Source organism: Strigops habroptila, chromosome 4 (genome assembly GCF_004027225.2).
Source record: "Strigops habroptila isolate Jane chromosome 4, bStrHab1.2.pri, whole genome shotgun sequence".
Classification (NCBI taxonomy): domain Eukaryota; kingdom Metazoa; phylum Chordata; class Aves; order Psittaciformes; family Psittacidae; genus Strigops; species Strigops habroptila.
In genome coordinates, this window is record NC_046358.1 from 44,986,530 (window position 1) to 45,007,378 (window position 20,849).

The 20,849-nt window shown below is 36.7% G+C and overlaps 1 protein-coding gene across 12 annotated transcripts in view; it reads left to right on the forward strand.

The window, feature by feature from the left end:
• Positions 1-8,406: 8,406 nt before the first annotated feature.
• RYR3 (ryanodine receptor 3) overlaps positions 8,407-20,849 on the forward strand; it is a 215,933-nt gene continuing 203,490 nt past the window's right edge. For all 12 annotated transcript variants that reach the window (XM_030481593.1, XM_030481598.1, XM_030481599.1 and 9 more), the window contains exon 1: positions 8,407-8,617. In XM_030481593.1, coding sequence (XP_030337453.1) covers positions 8,567-8,617 — 51 coding nt within the window. In that variant the 5' untranslated portion in view covers positions 8,407-8,566. The remainder of the gene's footprint in view (positions 8,618-20,849) is intronic.

The window sequence follows — 20,849 nt, forward strand, 5'->3', positions numbered from 1 at the left end:
CTAACTACTGGATGTGCACATCCACACCTGCTGCATCTGGAGACAGGCATTCCCTCAGCTCGGGCGAATTTGCAGCCGGGCTCGCAGCTCCACTAGCGTGAAAGCAGCAGCTTTGATTAAGACATCACACTTCCCTACACACCCGGGTGCAAACCTGAGAACACTCTTAGAAACAAACGCAAGATGAGGGATACTCAAATTAAACCCTCCTGCATCGCAGCACTGCGGTAGTTTTTCCCCTTTCTGCTACGTAGAAAAGCTCGAACGAGACGCCGCCGAACGCGGACGCACAAGATGGCGGCCAGGCTCGCACCGGCCACGCGGCACCGGTGCGAGGCCGCTCCGCCAGCAGGGGCCCTCGACGCTGCTCGGCCGTAGGACGGGCGGAGCGGGGCAGCTTCGGAGGAGGTGGCGGGGCTGGGGAGGGCGATGGGAGTTGTCGAATGTCTCCAAACACGATGTAAACTGAAGAAAAGGGAAGGTGATTCAACGAGGAAGGTGAGTGACAGATGAGAGGACAGCTGAGGGACACGAGGAAGGGGCGGGCGGGGGGACTGGCTTGCGCTGGCAGGGGCAAGTGGGAGAGGGGAGCTACACACAAATACGGCTTTGCCACGTGAAAGTCACAAGAGAAAAGATCAAGTGTGGAGGGGGAGCGCGGTGCAGGCTCACAAGTGCTACAAGCTTTCAGTTAATTTTGGAAAAGAAAAATAAAAATAGCAAAAGGGGGCTCTGAGAAGTTTGTGTTAATGCCTCAGAAAAAAGACACAGGTGTTCCTTGCTTAGTCTGCCAGTTAGTAGCTAGCAATTCAGTGCATCCTGTGAGAAGAAGAGGGCTCAGGACTTGGAAAACAAGGACAAATAGAAATAGCAGAAAATGAGATTTGGGGTGGAACTGCTGAGGTATTAGGTAAGTCGGAGTAACTAGTAAACGGAAAGCCAAACAGGGTATTGACAGATAGTTGTGTAAAGGTAGGGAGAGGAGAGTGGGTTATTACACCTCAAACTAGCTTCATGGTACTTGTAACGCTTGGGGGGAGTGCAAGGGTGGAGAGGTGGTAGTATTCCCTTGTGGGAATGAAGAGGTGAGAAAAATTAAAGTTGTTTGACCGAGGTTGGGTCAACAAAGTGTGATGATTTCAGCTGCGTTAATTTTCTTCGTGGTATCTAGTATGGGGGAGTGTTTTGGATTTGTGCTGAAAACAGTGTTGATAATTTAGATGTTCTCCTTACTGCTGAGCAGTGCTTACACTGGGTCAACGCTTTGTCTGCTCTTCACCCCACCAGCGAGTAGGCTGGGGGTGCACAAGAGATTGGGAGGGGATAGCTGACCTCAAATGACTAAAGGGGTATTCCATACTCTATGGCGTTATGGCCAGCTTATAAATCTCGGGGAAGAAAAAGGAACGGGGTGGGGGGGGATGTTTGGAGTGATGCTGTTTGTCTTCACCAGTAACCATTATGCAGGATGGAACCCTGCTTTCCTGGAGATGGGAAGTGGTGAATTAATTCCTTGTTTTGCTTTGCATATATGCACAGCTTTTGCTTTACTTATTAAGCTGTCTTCATGTCAACCCATGAGTTTTCTCACTTTTATCCTTCTGATTCTCTCCTCCATCTTGATACAGGAGGAGGGAGTGTATGGCTGTGTGGGGCTTAGTTGCTGGCTGGCATTAAACTGTACACAAAGGATGTGGGTTAATGGGAGCTAAAAGCCCTTGTTGTTTGTAGGTTGGGAAATTCGACTGAAAACGGAAAGTAAGCAGGAGAATAGAGCGTTTATGTTAGTTCACGAATGAAAGGGAATGATATGTTAAAAATGCTTCCATGTGGATGATGTTGAAGACCTGGTTACGTAAAGGTTGCATGTGTACTGTATTACTATGTATAGTACTTTATGCCATTTCCTTAGAATAAGTCTAAGTTATTGTACTTGAATTTAATTGCAGACTTATTATAAGATTAAAAATAATGCACCATGGCTTTAGAAGAAATCATTTACTACATTAAACTTAAAATCATAATCCTTTAGTGCCCTATGTGTACAGTATTTTTTGAAGTCGTAGTTGGTTTAGTTCAGTTGTTTTATAGGCAGTGCTATGTATGAATTCGTATTTATTACAGGTTGTTTTACTAGTGCATGTGAGGTAAAAGATTTTAATTTGGTGTCTTAAAAAATAGAATCTGGAATTCTTTATTGAATGAAATATGTCTTGTTAAAGTTATTTATTTATTTTAACATCTTTATTAGTAATGCCAAGTTTGTAAAGACTGGCTTTTTTCTACAACTGAATTGTGGTTACCACATACAGATGTTCAAATACAACTTTCAGGTTTTGAAATTCCATACTTGTAGCTTAGCAGGAAGTGTAAGGTTTTGTGAGGAGACTATTGCAGCAGATTTGCTGTGTTTTATTACTTTCTTTCTGAAATATTCACAAATGGGCAGTGCCAGAAACAGGTAGCTGGGCTAAACTGCTCTTTAACTTGATTTAGTGCTTATGTAACTTTCTAGTTTTGTTTGCAAATGTAATGTAAATTTTTGTATGCATTTTGAAACTATGTAGCTGTCCAATTTGAGTTAGGTATGACTAGAACTGGCAAGATAAAGACCATAATGGTTTGAATAAATAATGGTTGTATATTTGGTATTCCCAGAAATGATATTTATATAATACACAGTCCAATTACTATATGCCTAATAAGCAGGAGTGAGGTTATGGACACTTAAACTTTGTAAGACTGTACTGTCAGGATGATATATAAGGGAATCTTGATTGTATAGTAATACGCAGGATCTTTCTGACATGAGTGGAGTTCAATATACCGTATATTCAAAATTGGTTTTGACTATTAATCCCTTCCTATGACCTTCCTGAAGAACCATTGAGCCAAGCTGGTAAATTGTCATTTGCAGACATTTTTCACTTTAAAATTACACATAAGTGATTTTAATTCACTTTTGGACCCGATTCCAGAAAAGTAAATTGATCGGACTTTGGAATAATGGTATGTCAGCGTGCCTAACTTTTCAATTATTGATTTTAGCATTTGCTATATAAATGAACACTGAGAATACAGTCTTGCAGCTGTCTGCTTTCTTAAACATGTTTGTTTGGTTTCTTTAATTACTGACAACGTATTTTTTTTCATATAATCTCCTTTAATATTTTATGCATCAGTTACTGTGGCCATCAGTACTAGCTCATAATCATCCAGATCTATGATAATTTAATTAAATATGAAAATAATCTAAACAGTGAGAATTCTGATGCCACTTTTACAGGATTTTACTATTAATATCAAGGTTTTAATTCATTGCAGGAGGTGCTGTGCTTACTGAGGGTATCTATAGCTTATTTTGGGCTCGTGTGTCTGTTGCATGACTGTTTGCAGTTATGGCGAACTTGACTTCCTAAGCATAAGAACTCAACTCCCTCTATATTTAAAGCAATTTATCTAGCGTGGTTTGGGTCAGAGCAACTTATCTGCAGTGATGTATGGTTCTAGGATCTTATGAGTGGGCAGGTGTTTTTGCTTTATTTTAACCCCCTCACAGCATCCATCCCAGTAAAATTGTCTGATGACGAAATAGATCTTGTTAGTGCTATTGCTGACAGGCTGTATAGTTAGTATTCTCCTTGTTTTTAAGAATTTAAAGGTAGGGTGGGTTTTTTTGATACAAAATGATGTTTTCCTTCCAGACACTGGCACTCTGGTTTGTAAAATAAAGATGATTCTTTTCCATAAAGTATCTTTTTTTTTTTTTTTAAATAAGATATTGTAGGTAAGGAGTAACATTTTTTGCGCTATCTTTACTTGGAGTTCCTGGAAAATGAAAACAGAAAAAGCTTTTGATGCTTTACAAATAATGGCTTTTGCATATTTTTCTACTGTGGATAAGATTTTTTTCAGAAACATTCTTTTTCAGTGTGTATTGCTATTTACAAAAAAGTGAAGAGTCTTGTGCTTGTCAATAAATGACCATAAGTCATAGTCTCTAAGTCAGAGTATTTATTATTATTAATACTGTTTATTGTCCTTAGAGAAGGATTGAGTATTGAAATAGTCCATGGAGTTTAATAATGTGCAATAATTTTTATATCATCATTTTATATATGGTAATTTAGTATTTATGTAGGAAAGCACTGAGAAAAGGAAGGTATGTCAAAAACCAAGGTAAACCCAAGGGAGAGTGCTTGCACAGTTTTCTCGGAGGAAGTCCAAAATCAGTATTGGGAGACTTACTTTACCAGTCATAACTGAACACCACAGCTGAATACAAAGCACTGTATATTTGCAATCTATTCCCTTTTAGCTGTCTGAATTAGAAAATTTATAGTAAATATATTGACAGCAAATACAATGGTCTTGCAGGTAGTTCGCAGCTACAAAGCATTGAGAGTTGTAGAGAAATCAGTTATTTTTATAGTTGCAGCTCTATAATTAGCGGATATGGTCTTGGCATTTTATGGTTCTTGAGCTACATGGTAGCTGCAAGAGAAACTCTCTAAGTACATGCTAAGTCTTAATTCTGTCATGTTTTATTTTGATAATTTATTGTTTGACTTACATCAGTACCCTGTGTTTAGGACAGTCAGCTACTCAACATGGCTACTTTAAAACTTTTTTTTGTCTGAGTTCTTTCGAAATGGTTAGTCATGCTTTTATTGCAACCAAACTGAATTAGTGCAATTATCTGTTGGCTGATGGGCTGATTTTTTATTTTTTTATTTTTTTTTCCGCATAAACTCCAGGTTGTTCATGATGTGTTGCTATAAGCAATTCTTTAAAACCATGATTTAGTTTCAGTGAACTCTGTTAAAAACATTGAAAATCCCTCATTAAAATTTCCTAATTGCTCGTAAAGGCAGTCTATATTCATATACTTACGGAAGATTAGTGCTGAAACTGTCATGCTTGATCTACGCCAGATGGATAAGATTTTGTGAATATATGACAGGAAAATTCAGTCATTTCAAGAAAAAGCAAGCTTAAAAATACAGCTTTGTCCATGTATTATAGACAGAAAAAGCTTGGTAGTTGGGAGCAGACATATGAAATTCAGTATTGGTGAGATTTTGAGATCAGGAATGGCTTTTGTTTTCCCAGAGATAACCTCATCGTATCTTGTAACTTTTTAAGAGACACAAAGTCAGCATTCGTACTTACTCACTCTGATTAAATTCTTATTCTGCTTAACCAGAATTCACTATCCTGGTGTCTTCCACCATGTAAGCTCTAATTTATTTGCTCTTCCAAGTGGTGGCTTTAAGGACCTAGTCTGAATTAAAACTATGTGTGAAGTTCAAGAGAAATGTATTTTCCTGTTCACTCCTTGAGTCCCAGTTTGAAAGGGAAATACACAAGTTTTTTGTTTTTTTGTTTTTGTTTGTTTTTTTTTTTTTGTTTGTTTTTTTTTTTAAGTTTTGCTATTTGGTGCAGGAATAGTGCCTTGTGTACAAGAATGTGCTGTTGTATTGTGATGGGGGACAGAGATGGAAATTATGGCCAAACAGTGAAATATGTCTGGTAGTGTTTGTGAGCTCTGCCTGAGCCATCTAAAACTGGAGATTTGGACAGAAGCAGAAAATCTTTGTTTTGGCAGATTTAAGTCACTGGAATTGGATTAACTGTGTTTTTAGAAACAGGAGAAAGCCCTACTCATGTAACAGTGTTCTGGTTTAGGAAGAAACTTGTTAGCATATTTTTTCTTTTGTTTTTGTTGAAATGTCAAAGTTCATAGCACTGTAGACTATAGAAAAAATGTGTTGCATAATTTATAATAAAATTGGAAATGAGACAGTGTCTTAAGCTAAAATAATGTGAATCGTTGTGCTTACCAAGGCACAGATTTTGTTTGTTTTTAACTTATACCAGCAGATGGCAATCTAGCATAAACTTTTGGTCACTGGTGAACGTGAATTTTGAGCATGTTATGATATACTGTCCTTTCCTCATTTTGAATTAAATAGTGTTGAAGTTGCTTGGAAAGTCACTGATTTGGGCCTTACAAGCAGTACTGATGCTATACAATGGATTCTGTAATACCGTAATACATTTTTTTTCTGTATTCATAAAGAATTGCATCAAAGATTGCCTCAACTTTTAAAAACAAAATGAAACTTTGTGCTATGTAACAAATCATTGACATAGGATATGTGTAAATCCCCAGTAATTTTTAAAAGGTCAGGAAGAAATGTAGATGAAGTTTTATTATATGTATTTCCAAACCATTCTCTCTTTTAATTAAGTAATCTTCTGATGGATGTTTTCCTCAACTTGACTAAGATCCTACATTTTCAACTGTAAATTGTAATGAGATTCCTCTATAATAAATAAAACCCCCAAGCCAAACAAAATAAAACTTAAGTGTAAATTCATAGGAGTCATTTTCCATGAATGGAATGTTAACTTGTGCTAAGTGCCTAGTGTTTATAAACCGGGCAGGTAGTTGGCTGCCTTGACATATAGGCTGGAAATAGCCAACAGAATGAGTCTGGATATTTTTGTGACCTTTTTGTAAAGGAAACAATGTGTTTCTTTCAACGGCTTTTAAAAAACTTTATATACGCATATTTTTGTACTTCAGTGGAAGACAAGAATGCAGAGGCATGTCAGTCTTTAAAGAAACATCTAAATTTTAGCACTTAAGCCTGTAGTTATCCCTGGAGAATAACATTTTGACTCCTCACCCAATAGACACTTAGGTCACTGATATTACCCGTGCTTTTGAAAATGCCAGCATGCATGTGCTTACCGTTACAGGCTTTGTAGACATCTTCTCCTAGGTATTTGATCCATCTTTGGTGGTGTAAGTTGAGCTTCAGAAAGGTAAAATGCCCACATAAAAGTGGTTTAGATTTAGATATTCCTTTTTTACAGCAGGATAATTATTTAGTTCCTTCTGTAAAATTCATGTTACTATTTTATTGCCAGGCTGCTGCCACTATAAAAATTCTGCGTTATTGTTTGGCGGCAGCAGCTGTGAAGTCTGCCAGAAGCTAACCTAGAATCAAGAACTCCTGTCAGCCTGAGTCCTTTAGTAAGAGGGAAGAGCTTATTTTGGAGAATAAGCAAGTAGCATGTTGTTTGTGCTGAAAGCAGAAAAGAAGTTTTCCTTACATTTCATTTGTAGGCAAATTCTTTTTATGCCTTTAAAATACCAGAGTCTGCCTAGAATGTGTTCAGCAGCAAAAGCATTAAATTGTAGATTTAGAATTAATTGGCTTGAATAGGATTTCATAAAAAACACAGTGGTCCCGATTCAGATTATTTGACCTGTGCGACTCTCACAGCAGAAAGAATGCTGCACCTTGCAGTCATCTCCAGTAGAGCAGAGTCGCTGTGTATATATACACACTGTGTGTGATATGTGATCATTTTGGATAGATTTACTGCAGTGACCCGATGTCATTTTCATTCAATCGTAGCTTCAGTAAATTAAAAAAAAAAAAAAAAGAAAAAAAAAATCAAGACAGCTTAGTGTTAAAAAATTAGAAATACAAGGCATTATACTTTGTGTAGATGAAACTTTTGATTAAGTGTGGTTCCATAAACAGCCAAATCTCAATCTCAGAGCAGTGGGGAAGTCCTGGAAAAAACCTAGCAGTCCTGAGGAGATATGCGTTTCATTATGCTGTAGCAGCTGAATATTTTTCTCATTAAATATGTAGGCATAATACCTAGCAGAACAAAACTCTAAGGAATAGAAGTGCTATGAAATGGTTTTGCAAGTTTACTTGACAATTTAAAAAAGATGAATTCTGCCTAAAATATTTTGCTTATTAGGGCAGGAAATTGTTTCCCAAAAAAATGCACAGGCTACTTTGTAAAGCTGAATATCAAACAAAGAAAAATGGAGAGACTTAGAGGTGCAGTTCTAAAAAGGTACAAATGAAAGCCCTGCAGTCCTTAGCATATATGTATAAATGACATTTGAAAGGATAGCAGAAATAACTACACATAGTAGGTTCAGATCATTAAGTCATCTTGGAAATCAGATTTGCAGCTGCTTATGCAGAGAAGCAAGAAATGGAAGTTATTGTAAGCAGGCTGAAAATATCTGCTGACAGAATCAGCTTGTCCTGTGATCATCTGGTTTACATCCTCGTGCTGCACAAATCAGGAGGTTCAGAGTTGCTGAATTTGATACATTTCAGTGCAAAATTTGGTACCTTGATCTGTGAAAATGGAAGTGGGAGCTCTGTTTTCATTAACACTTCACCATTATTGCTGTTTTGACCAGACAGTATCTGGGGAAAAATCAACACCTAGTGATGCATATAATGCTTCCTGCAGTACCTTAACAGTAGGGGTTTTTTGCCTCCAGGATAAGGAGAAAAGGAAAAGAATTGCTTGCTATGAGCTGGGAAAGCAGCGCAGTTGGCTCTGGCAGTGAGGGGGTTGACTGACAGTCTGCAGTGCAGTGGAGTTAGCTGAGCTCCCTATATGGCTGTGGATTAGCTATATGCTAATACTGATAGGAGAAGAGGAGCTGTGCAGAGCGCAGTGAGCTGACGGTGGAGGCGATCAGAGTCTCAGCAGAGCTGACTCCTCAAGAGCCATGGCTGAAGGGGGTGAAGGAGGGGAGGATGAAATACAGTTCCTACGAACTGTAAGTATCTGCTTTTTATAGGTCATGTAATACATGATTTTATGTCTCATGTCTATGCCTTTCCTGTTGTATTAAAAATGAAGTGTTATTTCTGTGGTGAGCTTTGCTAAATGGGAGAATTGATTTAGTCAGTGGGAAAAAATAAAGCAAGAATATGAGCTTTAGTAGCATCAGGCAGTCTCCATGTGTTCTTCCCTGAATTTGCTCAATAGCCAGTTTGGTATAAGGAGACCTATTTCCGCTGTAATCCCCTGTGTTTGAGGCGTCCTCGTCAACTTTGTACTTGGGTTTCTAAATGTAGCATGCCAAATATCTGACCTCTGAAACTTCTGTCTAGGTTAGATTTCACTGGCATTAACAGAAGCTTTGCAAATAGGAGAGCCTTAAAATGATGAATAAACCAAGCAAGCCTTTGATGACCTCTTCTGATAAACACAGAATGCACACTTGTGTGTAGGGAATACCAACAGATGTTGAAGTTGAGGCTTTGCAAATGTTTGGGGTCTCTTCTCTGCTTAAAAGAAGCTTATTTTAAAAGGAGATAAGGATTTCTTTGGGAAGGGGTGTTAATTAGTGAAAGAGCCTTTGCCTGGTGTAACTTGCTATAAAGAGCCCTCACACCATTCTTTCCTAAAGCTTTACGCAAATCTAGTGTGGCAACTGATTTGGACTTTTAAGCAAGTAGTGGTCATGCATTAATTTTTGGGAAGAGGATACGATCTTTTTCATGTGTCTTGTGTGTCTCATTATTTTTACCCTGCATGACTAAGAGTTTGTTGTTGTGTAACTAGCATGAAAAAACTGCTGTTGGTGTGTGTATTCCCTGCTCTTCCCATACTACCTTTACTTTGCATTTATTACAAATAATGTTCCAGAAGCAGAATCCTGTAGAGTTGATACAACTTTCAAAGGATGAGCCTCTAAAATACAACATGCTAAGTGTCCAAAATAGAAAATTACAAGGCTGATTTCTGGGAGGCTGGGAATATTTATTTCTGGGAATTAAAGGTTGGAGTGGTGATGGCTGCTGCTGCTTATGTAAATTGTTTAGGTATGATGGAGTGTCATTAGCACCTTTAAGTCTGGGAGAATTTCAGGGAGGGGAGAGAAATGGATAATCACAATAAAGTATTCTTTCCATCATCCCTTAACTTTACTTTTTAGAGGTACCTATATTACATAGTTTAGTAGGTTACTCAGCCTTTAGGAGAGGAGAGCTTTAAATGTCCTTCATCCTTTCACTTTTTAAGATGTTGCCTTGACTGAACAGTCTTCCTCAGTGATGAAGGGATAAGTTTTACCTATTCATAGGTAGCCTGTGTGTGCTACATGAGATGGCAATTTCTGCTGCTGTGAGCCATTCTCATTCTAGAAGAACTCTATTGCACTTCTTTCCAATGGGTAAAATAAAGCACTAAATAGAGGTGGGAATCAAAAGTGGAAACAGCAAAAGTGAGACTGTGCAGAAGTGTTCCTTCTACTTGGTGTTAGGAAATCTTTTAGAGGGAAAAAAATGGACTAGATTTCTGTCATTGAAGTTCCAGCTTCTCCTTGCTGTGAACAATCATATCAGTTACTGCTGTCTCTTTTCCATTATAAGTTTCTTCACCTTTGTTGTTTTGCAATATACGGAGAAAGGAATGATTTATTAGGTACTGAGTACTACAGAGATATTAAGCTTTCAGTACTTAGTACTTAGAGCTTTTATTGTTGCTTAAACAGTCTGTACATACAAACATGAAGTACAGTACATTTTTACAACTTTACAACTTTTCCAGTGAAATTGTTGATCAGTCAGGATCTTCTCCAGATAAAATGTTTTCTGGGAAGTTGGCTTGCTAGTGAATGTTTCCCAGGCTTGTGTAGCTGAATCTTCCTTTGAAATTGTTGATCTCCATACTCTTTATTTTGATGTCTGTAGACAGAAGGATGTTTTAGGCTCTTAGAGATAACTGTCTCTTGGTAAGGTATAAAATAAGATTATTTATTGATCCAAAGATATCTTTCAAGACAATTAACTCTTAAAAGCCTAGTAAAATTAATTTTTACTTCCTTAAGGGAAACTTGGCATTTGTCCCCCATTTTTTGTTGGTTACAAAGTGTTTTTTGTTCTGGATCTAAGTTACTGTATAGTTTTATACATCATTTTTAGTCTCTCTGCTTATATAGAAAGGCTAAAAGCTTACTAACGCATAAAAATGGTACCTGTATTTGTTTTTAGGAAGCAGCAAACTTTATAAACTTTGATGGAAGGCTTTTCACTATATCACTTTCTGTTCCTAAGACATTCCTCACATTTGATAAATTTGACAGCAATGAAAATGACAAAGACCTTAAGAATAAATTACAGAGAGAAGACACCACTTTCATTGTCATCATTGTTGTAGTAGTAGTATGTCTTCAGTGATCATTTCAAGTAAGTCTGAGTTCTTGTGCGAAGTCTTTATGAACAGTGACAGCATTTAAAGGAAAGTGTTACTAAAGTGTAATTTCCTTTATTAATTTTTCCCTGACCTTTTAAGTTCAGCATAAATACAAATAAACAGTTTTTACTTACACTGCTACCTTGCTGCTGTATCTTAGTTACGAAATCTTCATTTTTTGTTTCTGTGATAATGTTTGAATTGTTTCTCTAGTTTTCTAGTTGATGGTTTTCATTTGGATTTGACTCTGGCTATTCAGTGTATATGTGCCCGCTTGCATGTTGTTTATGGAAGGGAGAAGCAAAACACTTGTTACGTGTGTGTAATATGCAATACTGCTATCTCTTATTTCCTGCCCTGGTGATGTTTGTTCTTTAGGCTCCTTCTCCCTATCATTTGTTTGTTACCCCTTCCTAAGGTATGAATACATGAGAAATTAATGAAGGTAATGTTTATGTGAGATTTAGGTGAGAACACATATGTTAACCTTTGCTGTTTTGAAATAACATGCTGAGGGATATAGAGGGAGCCCTGTTACCCTTGGCAATGTGAATATGTGAGTGTAAAGCATTCTCATTCAAGCATTTCCTAGCTACTGGGACTCTACTGCTGTGAAAAGTTGACAAAGTCCTTGTATCTCTGGAAATTATTCCCAAGTTCTCTGTCATTCCGACCACTGCCGAATTAATCAAAAATTAGGCAATGCCTTAGGGCAGATAGCTTTTTCTTTTTTTTTTTTTTTTTTTTTTTTTTTTTTCTTCCTCCATCAGAAATACCTATATATTCACTTGCTATCAGAGAGCATTAATGGGTGTTGGGGGAGGTCACATCCTGCCCAAAGCATAGAAGTAGTTTAAATGTACTTGTAATGAAGCATGTCAAAGTTGCAATGGTAGCATTAGTTAATAGGTATATTGCTTTGTTATTTTTCTTGAAATTCATTATATTAGTGGAAAGTGTTTCCATGTATTTTAATACTTGGGTTTTTTTTTTTTTAAATGGCTGTTAACACATTAGTCAAAGTTTTGCCTTGTTTTCCATGAATCTGAACAGCGTGTGTGTTGGTGTGTATGAGTGTTAGTGTGTATGCGCCTTTGTGCATGTGTCTGTGTGACTCCCCAACTGGTTACAAATTCCTCATTTCTCTGAATGACGAAGGCCTCTAACTATTGATTCTTTTTTGACTTTTGCTCCTTTAACTCCTTAATGTTTTATCCCTAGGGACATAATGAAGAATGTGTGAAGTGGAAACATTAAAATAATTAGTCCTTAATAGTCCAACTCAATATCTAATGGTTATACTACTAACTGCATACTGATATTCTGTAGCACAGATCTCTATGGCTTGATTCAGTAAAGTACAAATATCTGCTAAATAATGCTCACTAGATAAATACTTGCAAACAATTATATTGGACAAACATCCAAATGTCAGAAAATAATAGATGATATTTCTAGGGAGAAGATTTTAGCAGTGGTTAATTAAAACTTGGGAAAATATGGAAATTGTTCTCTGTGAGTTTTGTATGAGATTATATAAAAGTGATATAGAAAGTTACATATAGTGAAAGTCACAAAGGCTAAGGAATGCCTTAAGATCAAATCAGTGGAATTTTCCTGAAGCCTCTTTTAAGAGAGCTGGCACAAGTTCTGCGTGGTTCTTGAACAGCTGAGTGTGTTCCATGGTATTGTTTTCAAATTAATTAGGACATTTTGTCTCTTGTTACTGAAATGTACTGCAATTCATGATACAGTAGTTGTCCGTTAGTCAGTGAATTTCTTTTAGGAAAAAGATAAAAAGAAAGGAAGAATAATGTTATATAAAACTTGAGTTGCTTCTGAGAACTGGTGTGTACTGGGAGTTGCTTAAGTGTTGATTTCTTTTTTTTTTTTTTTTTTGTAATTAAATGTTTATCTGTGTATCATATGATGCACTGGAAAATTTGTCATACTGTAAATCTATTTTACAATATTACACAGACGTTCAGCAAGGAAATAGGCCTAGGCAAAGATAGAGCATGAGCTCTCTGTTTTGCATGTAGTGACAAACTGGGCAAACCTATTCACAAAGTTGAGAACACATGCAGGGAGTAAAAGTTGGCAATACAATGGGTGAAATTAAATAAAGCAATGTTATTTACAAAGAAGGACACTACAAGTTCTAAGAAACTTAACTCAGAATAAATTCATATAATTTCCGTGGTAGGAACTGAAGAATAATAAGCCAAGGAGAGTGCTTGCAGGTAGCTATATACTAAAAAGATGGGGGTGGGGGGGAGAAGCATTTGCTAGGTGATAGTATGTTGAAAGGCTATATCAGGTAATGATGGCAGAAAGGAGAAAAGGCGAAGAGTTTTGCAGGTATAACAGGTGGACAATGAAGACTTAAATCACGATTAGTCAGAGGAGGAAGCTGATTTCTCCCTATCAAAATGAAGATAGCTGACTTAGGGACATATTTCTAGAGGTCTTGACATTACAGGCTGATGGTGTTGGAGATAGTACGTGGTTTGGGCTGTTTCCCTTACACCTTCCTTACATTTTGTTTAGCATGGATCTATAGAATAAACTGTAAATCTATTTATTTTTTTTTTGTTCAAGGACGTAGAGCAGAAATGTTCATTACATATAATACAACATTGCATGTTGTATTATATGTAATGATAGTACATATGTATGTGATGTATGTATACATATCATATGATATATACATATACATGAGATATATACAAGACATGTAATTATATGTAATGAGTTCTGCTTTTGCAAGCTGCTTCATATTAGCCTGGTCTACACCAGTTAGGCAAAGCAACATTGCACTACATGAACTCAGCATCATGCTTTGCCACTGTTTCTTTCTACAGCTAAATTTAAAAAAATGCTATTTCAGAAAGAAATCACTGCATGTATCACAATAGTATACAATGTATTGTTACAAAACGATTGCAAGATTGAATATAATCATGATGAATTTAACTCCTAAAATAGATCTAACTAACTCCTTGTCAGTTTCTTTTTCTTTCTTTTTTCTTTTTCAGTTTTGGGGCTTTTTGGGGTATTGGTGTCAATGCAGGTCTGCTGGAATAATATCAAATTTGTTACAATCAAGCAAAATTCTTCAACTCTTCAACCTGAGAATGTTAGTGAGTTAAAAGCCTTTTTAACAGGATTTGAGACCAAGCAATAATCCCAAATTAATACAAGCATACATTTCCCTTTTTCCTCTTAGCCCTACTGGTGGCTGTTGTGGGGATCTATCCTCTGGTCAAGCTCTGCTTTGTGGTGTCTGAAGGGGGATTAATATCTTTGGTGATAAACAGCAAGTTTGCTAGTGATGTTCCCGCATTTTTATAGAATGCAGCAAGTGGGTTGCCTGATCTCTGTGCCTTTTTTCTAATCCCCTGCCATGCTAACTGGGTATGATTCATATTGAAATCCAGCTGTGAATATTGCTTCTTTCTCAGTTCCCATGGCAGTGCTGTGACCAGACAGCCAAATGCTGCCAGGTGCGTTAGATACAGATTCCAAAAACTAAAACAGAGTGGCTGGCAGGGAGGAGAAGAAAAGTAAATTTGGCATGCAGTTATTTAGAATATATTTAATTAAATCACAGGACACTTATTTTAAAGTCAGGTCTTTAGTGACTTCTTTCATGAAACATGGATTTTGCAAATGGCGCATGATAATAGTGCAGATACATAATAAACACAGACTTCTATAGACTGTAAAATTATCATCTCAGTGGCTATGCTTGTCAGCCATTGTACACCTGCTGTCAGTCAAGCTCTGTCTTAACAGATGTGGTTCAGCTGTAAATAGGAGCTGATGGCCAGTCTGTTAATCAGGTAAGCTCTTGTTTCCAGTGCCCTTTTCTGGCACTTCATGTCTGTAGTGGTGAGTGGCAGCTTCAGTCAGTACAAGTAACGGCAGAGACAACAGCAACATAAGGTGAACGATTCAGTAGTAACATCAGGTTTGTTCCTTCTACTGGGCTTTTATCCAAATAAGCAAGTGCTAGTTCCTCAGTAAGACGAGTAGTCAGCACATGCCTGAGCTGTTTTTAGTCCACAGCAAACATCTCTGTCAATCTAGAGCATTTCAGCTACTTTGGCATTTAACCGGGTTCTCCAAAACCTTGTACCAGAAAATCAACTTCCCTTTACCCAACTGAAACAGCTTGAATTCTCTCCAGTAACAACATAAGATGAAAGAACTGTAACTTGAATAAAATCCTTTACAAATCACTTGTACAAACAATAGAGTTTCAGCGTGGTGACTTGAAACAACTGTTTAGCAGAAGATGCAGAACTATTTTAAACACTGAAGATTTAACATGCTTTCAAATTGCATCAGCAGTACCATGTACAAGATGGAGTACAAGGATCGTCAAGCTTAGAATATATACTAAAATGCCTCGGATGAGTGACTAAAATGCTTAAGGCCAAATTACTTCCATCTCCCAAGATTCCTGCTGAAGTTCGGCTGCACTGTCTCATCTTTTCTGTATATGGAAGACACCCAGAAGACCTATACACTTGGTACATATTAAGGGTATTTAATGTTAGTGGAATTCAGAAGCTGTTTGATAATGTGTAAAAATGTTGATATGGTCAGTACAGTCACTTAACATTTTGATAAAAATAAAATTAAAACTCTCCAAACTGTCAGTATTATATACTCCATGCTACTAGTATAACCTTCTTCTGAGATGCATATCCATCAAAATCAATAGACTTTATAGTTCATGTGTAGCCAAAGGTGGGAAAGGTAGACTTTACAGTTTGGAAGACCTCAGTCTGATCATGCATGTCACGCCTGCATTTGTTGTCACCAGAAAACTTTTTTGTGAAGAACATTTACAGGACAACAGATTCTTTGCTGCATATATGTTGAACATCACAGGATAAGGTGTTAATAGGGATTAATAAGCTTTGATTTCCTGATCAGTCACTATGTATGGGAAATGATTGTATTTATAATGTATGTCAAACCTTCATTTAAAACTTTGCATTTTTATCTTATGTGCTGTTTACTTACATTAGAATTAGTAAGGAGTGTGGGTTTTAAAATGCATAGAATAATAGTAACTTTCAAATTTGCAGACCCTAATCATTTTCTGAGTTGTGAGTTGCTGTAGACTGTATTTAAAACTCCTTACTTGCTTTCTTTGTAAGGTTTTGCAGATTTCTGGGAAATAGTCCTGCCTGAATAATTCAGAATTCAGCCTTCATTATCGTCATTTATTTTAGTTTCTTTATTACCATCCCTGGAAATAGTTATAGGTAACCTGGTATAGGTGAAGTTACAGAGAGTGGCTGATGGTGACTAGCACTCCTAATGACTGAAGCACCAAGTTGTTTCAACTGGGATGTTACATGCGTATTTATCTACTTATTTATTTTTACACAATGTAAAAAAAATGTGAGCTTTCAAAAATGTCAAGAGTTTACTTACTATACTGCATTTATACTTTGATTTTTATAAAGGTGGAAGATTTGGTTGCTTTTTACGTACATAATGATATTAAGTATGATAGCACTTACAAAAAGAAGTTTCAGTAATGCGTGTTAATACAGATTTGCATTTTACAAGAGAAGGAAAATTCAGCAACTACTATAGGACTAATTTTCCATTCTTGTAGTTTTGAAGCAACACTTTTACAAAGCCCTGAAAAGACAAACGTACTGGACTGGCCAAAGTTTGTTTCATAGAAGTGAATATAATGGTGTTACTGGAGAAGGGTATAGGATGTGTGATTATCAAGTCTTCACCAGTGATGTGAACATTCTCCCATTGTTACTTCAGTTTAATGTGTGAAATAGTAAGAGGTTAGTATATCAAACTTGGCTTGACGAAGAACTGCTTTGCTTTACTCGTGCAAATCAGCCTGAGTTCCAGAATTGTTTCAGTTAGGTATTTTGGCACCGTTCTCCTCTATGCACAGCTCTGCTCTATGGTATGCTTGTAGAACTGTTTAAGAGCAGCACATAGCAGCTACTAAAACAGCTATACAGAAACTAATGGTGAGGTCTAAAACAAGTTGGTGGGTCATTTGTTGTAAACATTGCTTAAACAGCCAGACTGTTCTTCCAGGATAGAACACATTCTAATCGCTAAGTTGTTACAAAATATTGAGTTTCTTCAAGGAGGTAAAAAGTAGGTTATCACCTGCAAATACAGGTTTCCACCTAAGAAAATATATTGGTAATGTTAATTTTTTTTCCTTTATTAAGGAAGAGAATTTTATCAGAAGATAAAATATTTTTCTTACACTTTTGGTCATTTTTGCTTTGAAATGCCACAGTTTGATGAGTCATGTGAATGCCCTAGCTAGCCTAACTGCAGGAAAGTTACAGAAGCTGTTGTTAATGACCTTTTAGTGCTTACCGGAGTATAGTTCCTATTTCTTGTCATACAGCTGCATAAGCAATAAGCTGTAAAGTTGTATCCACTGGTGCCTTGTTGAGAAAACAACTTTGAAAGAAGCTGAATCAGGAAGTACAGTCTCTGTGATTAATGTGAAATTTGGGAAGCTTGATGGAACGGAAGATTCTAGATTAATTTTGAGCATGTAATTTTCATTTCATGACCGAAGTTTGGTTTTGTTAGAAAGACTTATCCATTTTTGTTTGCCAGAGATCTGCCCAAGTCAGCCTCTCTCAAGGTTGACCTTAGGCTTAAATAACATCATTGACTAAATAAGGGCCTGTATATAAGGCTTAACTTGCCAATTAGAGTGGTAATGTGACCTTTCCTATCCTTGCCAATATGAAGAACATTTAGAATCATAAATCACAACAGTCTAAAGGGTGAAATACGTTCACCACAACATAAAAATGGGGGGGCCAAGGGGGAGCAAAATCTCCAAGGAAAAAAAAAGTGGCCAAAAGATGGTAACAGTGATATTCTGTTATAGGTAATGTGTGACATCAATAGAATGTTTCTAGTATTGTTTAGAAAATCAAACATGTGATTGCGTAACTCTGTCGTGTTCATGCAATCTAATTTTATCCTAATCCATTTACTACTTTTATCTTTCACATCTGTCTTTCTTTTCTTTGTTTATCTAAAAAACAAACAAACAAAAAAAAAAAAAAACCCAGTCAGGGCAGTAATAACAGTAGCCAATAATAACATGGGAGCTCCTGGAAGATTATCCTGAACTTGGGCTACTTTCAAGCAACATCAGTTAACAGTATCCAACCTCTTTATTTTTGTGCATCTCTAAAATCTCCAGCACCTATTGTTGTAGGGAAACACCTTATCAGCTAGCTGTGTAATTTAGCTATCTCAAGCCACCAGATTCAGATACTGACTTCTGTGTACTGTTTTCATATAATTTCTTGAACCAGGCATTTTCACAGTAAACTGGAGGTTGCAGTTTTTACAGCAGAAGTCACTTGGCTATTCCTCTCAACTGCAGCTGCAGAGGACAAAAGCAAAGACTCAGTTATTTACTGAAAAGGAGGTATATTTTATAAACAAAAGTAGCGAGCTTTTAGCAGTGCTGAGTTAGTCCCCATCAGATCATGTCTCTGCCCAGGTGCTATTTTCTTTAGTGGTTGAGGTGGCATCTCAAAAGTAACTTATCTTCTTTTTCATTCAAGCAGAGATTTATGTAGTCAGGGTTCTTAGTACACAACCTTCATTTGGTTTCTTTAAATGGTTGTAGGTTCTGTACTTTCTCATATTGATCAGGTGCAAGGTTAGTGGTTTGATTGTAGGATAACTGTTGCATTGATTGTATAAGCATTTTGGAGGGATACACAAGGCGAAGAGTTACAGTGCAGAAATGTTGCCTTAGACAATGTTGGGCTATGTGCTGATGTCCTAAAATAGAGGTCTGAAGCAATGGCAACACCTGCTTCTTCCCAAGTATTTCTTCTCCTGTTACAATATTATATATGTATAGCAATTGCTGGTTACTTTCTGTCTAGTACATGCATAGTTTGCATGGCTCTTTTAATTACTAGCTGTGCTTGGATCTCTGGCTGCAGGCCTTGGCTTCAGTTATTTGCAAATTGGTGTAATAGTAACCTGTAGAACTTGATAAAATGTTACAGCTGCGTGTAAGGGTCAGTCCTTGGTAGGTACATGTGATGAAAGTGTACTGTTGCTAAATAGTTGGAAGGCAAATGTGCTAGACATGAGAGCTTGCAAATTCAAAAAGGGGGAACTGATGCATATATTGAACAACCAAAAGTAACCAGAAATTTAGTTTATGTGTTTATATAAACATTTGATTGTGGAAAAAATGAAGCAACATTAATCAGGCAGAACAACCACTCCTTATGTTATACTGAGCAGTAGTAATTTCAGTCCAGTGATCTAATAATGGCTGGACTTGAGAGAATTATCTTAAACCATCTCCAGTGAACCATGATTAAAACCTGGGGTTTAGCCTAAGCAATACTCTCTGAAGGACTCTATTGTGCTTACTTACATTAACACCACGGCTTGAAGAACAACAGCTGCAAACATTAATGCCTAGTACCTGTGATTGAACTGTGATTGAATACAAATATGTAGACTATCTTGGCAATCAACATCTTTTTTTTTTCTTTTTTCTTTATATGTAAATATACATATATATTTGAGTGACTTTGATTTAAAAATTGGCAATACTGTTGCATCCAGGCAAGGGCTAGGGTTTACAAGGTGCTGTACAAACACAAGAAAACAGTACATTTTCTGATACAAAGAGCTTACATTGATGGACAGGCTGCGGATGAGTACACAAGGAAAACAAGACTTCACTGAATATGAAAAAGATTAAATCATAACACAGTTTAGATGTTGCACTGCAAAATGAAGGTGTTAAATAAAATTCTATTAATAATAAAAACCCAAACAAATGAAAGCAGAGAAGAAGGAAAAGAGGTAGTGGCTTAGGCCTACCTAAATAAATAAACAAACAAAAAATTTGACTATTTTGTCCGTGGGCATTTGTGATTAGTCACAGAAATTTATCAGAAATGGGAATTTGCTCGATTGAAGGGATTGCTGCTAAGGGAGGGATGAGTTGCAGAAGACTTATTTGATGTGATGATAAGGAAAAGGTGCAATTATCCCACAGAGATGGATTGATTTTTTTTTTTTTTTTTTTTGGGTATGTGTGTGTGACAAGAAGGATAGCAATACCATAGCTATTAAAAAAAAAAAAAAAACAACCAAAAAACCCCAAACCAAAATAAACCCAAAAAAGCAAACAAACAAAACAAAAAAAAAAAAACCACCCCCCAAGAAAAAAAACCCCAAAACCCCCACCAAAAAAAAAAAAACCAACCCAAAAAAACCCCCAAGAACAAAACCAAAAAAGCAGTAGTATGGGGGTGGACTTCACTAGGGAGACAAAGAATCTTTATATTCATTCACTGTGAGTATGCATTAGTAGCAAATATTCACAAGGAGAGATTGGAAAGATGGAAAGAGAGAAGCTGAGACACCAGTTTATACTCATTTCTGCTTCAGCTCTACCTGAGACTGTAAAAGCCGGAGTGAGGACAGCTGTCTTCTTGTTCCTTGAGTTCATAAAAAAATTTCAAGAAATTTTTAGAAATGGCAAGATTTCCATTCATTTTGACATGCATAACTTGCCAAAATTCAGGGTCCTAGAAGGCATTTGCTTGCTCTTGATGGAAAATTATATATAAGTAACCATTTTTTGTGGAAAAGAAAAACTTCAGAGTGGAATCTACATTAAAAAATGAGCAAGGCCCCATCTCCTTGATTACAGAAGGAATATGACAAACGGATAAAGATACTTTGCTGAGAACACTGACATTCTTCTGTCATTACTCTTCAAAGTT